This window comes from Geospiza fortis, unplaced genomic scaffold (assembly GCF_000277835.1).
Source record: "Geospiza fortis unplaced genomic scaffold, GeoFor_1.0 scaffold485, whole genome shotgun sequence".
NCBI lineage: Eukaryota > Metazoa > Chordata > Aves > Passeriformes > Thraupidae > Geospiza > Geospiza fortis.
Window position 1 is genome coordinate 1,044,728 of NW_005054457.1, and position 4,419 is coordinate 1,049,146.

General features: G+C 60.2%; 1 protein-coding gene across 1 annotated transcript in view; it reads left to right on the forward strand.

Moving 5' to 3' along the window:
- The window catches only part of LOC102042651 (bMERB domain-containing protein 1-like), a 5,944-nt gene extending 2,978 nt beyond the window's left edge, over window positions 1-2,966 (forward strand). The window contains exons 3-5 of the mRNA XM_031062689.1: window positions 1,556-1,670; window positions 1,799-1,872; window positions 2,655-2,966. Of these exons, the coding sequence (XP_030918549.1) occupies window positions 1,556-1,670; window positions 1,799-1,872; window positions 2,655-2,773 (308 nt within the window). The 3' untranslated portion in view covers window positions 2,774-2,966. The remainder of the gene's footprint in view (window positions 1-1,555; window positions 1,671-1,798; window positions 1,873-2,654) is intronic.
- Window positions 2,967-4,419: the final 1,453 nt, after the last annotated feature.

Below are 4,419 nucleotides of genomic sequence, written 5' to 3' on the forward strand. Positions count from 1 at the left end.
CGGGTGCTGCTCAAGATTCAGGTGCTGCTCCCTCAATAAACCTGGCTCGGCGTGTGGATGGGGGCTCAGTGGGGAGGGGAACATCCTGCCGTAAAAACAGGAGCTCCTTGCTCCAGGTCTCACGGGGGCTTTAATCCCAACTCCTTCCAGTCCACAAACCAAGCCTTTCCCTAAACCGCAGCTCAGAGCAGAGATAATTGTTTTTTTCTGCTCCTGGAGAAATGAGCCTGGCTTTCCTTCATCTGCTTTGGGCTTTCATTTCTTGCCTTTCCAGCGCTCCCAGACTCAGCTGAGAGCAGAAATTCTGCTTTTTGTTGTCTTTGTGAGTTGACTCAAAGCAGTCTGTGCTGGAAAAAGCCTGCACATGCCTGTTCTGGTGAGACAGGCAGCTCGGCAGCTCGGCTTTGGGTAAAGGCAGGGATAAACAGGCAGTGCTGCTCGGAGCCCGGCCAGGGCTGCGGCTCCAAGATAGCGGTGTTAATGAACCCCAAACAGCCACTGTTAATGAACCCAAATAGCCAGTGTTAATGAACCCAAATAGCCCCAAATAGCCGGTGTTAGTGAACCCCAAATAGCCGGTGTTAATGAACCCCAAATAGCGGTATTAATGAACCCCAAACAGCCACTGTTAATGAACCCCAAATAGCCGGTGTTAATGAACCCCAAATAGCCGGTGTTAATGAACCCCAAATAGCCGGTGTTAATGAACCCCAAATAGCCGGTGTTAATGAACCCCAAATAGCCGGTGTTAATGAACCCCAAATAGCCGGTGTTAATGAACCCCAAATAGCCGGTGTTAATGAACCCCAAATAGCCGGTGTTAATGAACCCCAAATAGCCGGTGTTAATGAACCCCAAATAGCCGGTGTTAATGAACCCTGAATAGCTGGTGTTAGTGAACCCACATAGCGGTGTTAATGAATCCCGAATAGCCGGGTGTTAATGCCAAACAGCGTCTGTTAATGAACCCCAAATACCGGTGTTAATGAACTCAAACAGCGGTGTTAATGAACCCAAATAGCCAGTGTTAATGAACCCAAATAGCCTCAAATAACCGGTGTTAATGAACCCCAAATAGCCTGTGTTAGTGAACCCCAAATAGCGGTGTTAATGAACCCAAATAGCCGGTGTTAATGAACCCCAAATAGCCGGTGTCAATGAACCCCAAATAGCGGTCTTAATGAACCCCAAACAGCCGGTGTTGCCCAAATAGGGTGCTTGGGCACAGCCTGATGCCCTGGGGGTGGCCCTGTCCCAGCTGGTGGGTGTGGGATGCTCAGAGACAGTGCCCAGGTGACTCTGCACTGATTCAGGCGGTGGGAGAGCCCCAGGAGAGCCCAGGAGAGCTCCGGGAGAGCCTGGGAGTACCCAGGAGACCTGTCAACTCCAGCCAGGGCGGCTGGGACGAGATTCCTCTCGTTGAGCAGCCCGAGCCTGAATCCAGCTGCTCCCTTGGGTTGGCTTTGCCCCCTCGCTCGGAACTGAGCAGAGCAGGACTGGCCTTGGTGGGTGAAATGTGCTCGCCGTGGCTGTGAGTGTGCTCCCTGCGCTGCAGAGAACCAGAAATCCAACGAGGAGAAGCAGAGGGAAGAGGAGCTGGTGCAGCAGATCCACAAGCTGGTGGAGACGCGGGATTTCCTGGTGGATGACGCGGAGTTTGAGAGGCTCAGGTAGCTGCGTTCACCTGCTGCTCGTGCTGGGGACACTGCAATCCATCCCCTGAGCTGTGTCCTGCCTTCCCAGAGCTCCCGGGGCCCTGCGGCTCCTTTCCCAGCAGTAACCGAGTTCTTTGTCACAGGGAAAGGGAAGAGGACAAGGAAATGGCCGAGTTCCTGCAGAGCAAGCTCTCCAAAAGCTGCCTCCAGAGAGCGAGTGGGTGCTGACGTGTTCATTGCCTGCACTGACCCTCCCTGGCGTTCGTCCCCTGCCCAGGCACTCTGCCGCCAGGGCTTCCCTGCCTGGGGCTGCCTCACCTGGGGGAGGCTGGGCAAGGGGCACGGGGCGTGCTGCTGCTTGAGGTCCCAGCGTGGGAGCACCTGGAACTGGAGCAGATGCTGGGGACCCATTTCCCTCCTGGCATTTCCCACACGTCCCACGAGAACGGGGCTGGGAGGGTTTCTTAGAGCTGCCAGCCTTCATCTCCCCTGGAACACTGGCTCCGCCTCGGGTGGGCGCAGGATGGACACGGCTCCTCTGATGACAGCCACCCCTTCGCTGTGCTCTGCCACCTCCCCAGGCTGGTGGGAGGCACTGCCAGCCCTGGGGACACCCAGAGCCCCAGGGCAGTGTAATGGCGGTGCAGGAGCTGGGGACACCCCATGGCAGAGCCCTGGGGGTGCAGGAGCTGGGGACACCCCATGGCAGCGCCCTCGGGGTGCAGGAGCTCCTGCCTCGGGTGAGCAGCAGCCCCGGCTGTCTGTGTCCCTGTCCCTGTCCCTGTCCCTGTCCCTGTCCCTGACCCCAGGCAGAGCAGCAGTCCCTGCTGTCCCTGTCCCTGTCCCTGTCCCTGTCCCTGTCCCTGACCCCAGGCAGAGCAGCAGTCCCTGCTGTCCCTGTCCCTGTCCCTGTCCCTGTCCCTGTCCCCAGGCAGAGCAGCAGCCCCGGGCTGTGCCCTGTCCATGTCCCCAGGCAGAGCTGGGCTCCTGTTCCCGCAGCTCCTGTCCCAGAGAAGAAGATGACATCGAGGGGACAGCAAACCTCGGCTCCCTACGTGACCAAGACGGGCCTGGCCCTGCTCAGGGGGTGCTGTGGCTTCACCTGCTCCATCATGTAGGGCACTGCCAGTGCCTGGCACAGGACACGGCCGCGGTAGGGGCACCTCCTGGGGACCCGGGATGGGCAGGAGGGGCTTCCCTGGAGCTGGCCCTTCATTGGGGCTGATCCTGTCCTGGAGCTGATCCCAGCCTGGGGCTGATCCTGTCCTGGAGCTGATCCTGTCCTGGGACTGATCCCAGCCTGGAGCTGATCCCATCCTGGAGCTGATCCTGCCCCAGAGCTGATCCTGTCCTGGGGCTGATCCTGTCCTGGGACTGATCCCAGCCTGGAGCTGATCCCATCCTGGAGCTGATCCTGCCCCAGAGCTGATCCTGTCCTGGGGCTGATCCCAGCCTGGGGCTGATCCTGTCCTGGAGCTGATCCTGTCCTGGGACTGATCCCAGCCTGGAGCTGATCCCATCCTGGAGCTGATCCTGCCCCAGAGCTGATCCTGTCCTGGGACTGATCCTGTCCTGGGGCTGATCCCAGCCTGGGGCTGATCCTGTCCTGGGGCTGATCCCAGCCTGGGGCTGATCCCAGCCTGGGGCTGATCCTGCTCCAGAGCTGATCCTGTCCTGGGGCTGATCCCGTCCCGGGCTGCTCCAGAGACTCTCCAGGGCTGCTGGGCTTGGCCCGCAGGGATTTGCTTTGTTCCACACACCAAAGGCTCCAGTCTGTCCTGCCCTCCCAGGGCCTCACTGGGACAGCGAGTCACCCACCCAGAGAGTGTGGTTGGGCTGAGGGGAGCCAGAGGCCAGGAGAGCCCTGGATTCCAAACCTGCCCCTCTGGAGTCAGTGCTGGTGCCAGCAGGAGGATGGACAGGCTCTGTCTGTGTGTCCCCCGTGTCCCTGAGGCTGCTCCCTGGGCACACAGAACTGCTGGGAGGGCTGGGAGAGGAGCCCAGCCCACGGGAGGGACACAGCTTCGTGTGCATCCACCTCAGCCCCAACCAATAAATGTCTGCTGGAAGCTCTGAGGGTGTTTTCCCTCCTGGCACCGCCTCAGGAGATGGCTCAGCTGTGGCACAGCACGGTGGGCAAAGGGTCTGTGCCCAGCACGGTGGGCAGAGAGGAGCAGAACCTGGCCGTGAACACTTGGGCTGCACTTGGGGGCTCCTGGAATGCCCAGAGCAGCTCCTGCTGCTGCAGCAAGGGCCCAATTCTGCCATTTCTGGCTCTGACCCACACTTCACTTTTGGTCCCTCAGTGTCCTCACCGGCCCCTGGGGACAGCCCTGTCCCCATCCATCCGTCACAGGAGGGAACAGCCCTGTGCCCATCCATCCCTCACCGGCCCCTGGGGACAGCCCTGTGCCCATCCATCCCTCGCAGGGCAGAGCTGCTCCTGTCCCATGAGCTCCTGCCACCACCGAGAGGGTGGCGCCCCCGTGGGTGACAGGGCGGCCACAGCTGGGGACAGCTGAGTCACCTCTCGGGGTGGGGGTGTGGATGGCCCTGTCCCTCTGGAAATGTCACAGCTGAGATGAGATGCAGGGGCACAAAGGCCCCGCGTGCTCTGTGCTCCAGGATGAGTCAGGAGCTGGTTTTCCAGAGCAGGAGCAGCTCCTGGTGGCACTGCCAGCGTCTGTGAGGCCTCTGGGAGCCGGAGAGCCACGCAGGGCTCACTCCCTCCTGCTTTTGTCTGTTCTGCTGCTGAGTATCTGGG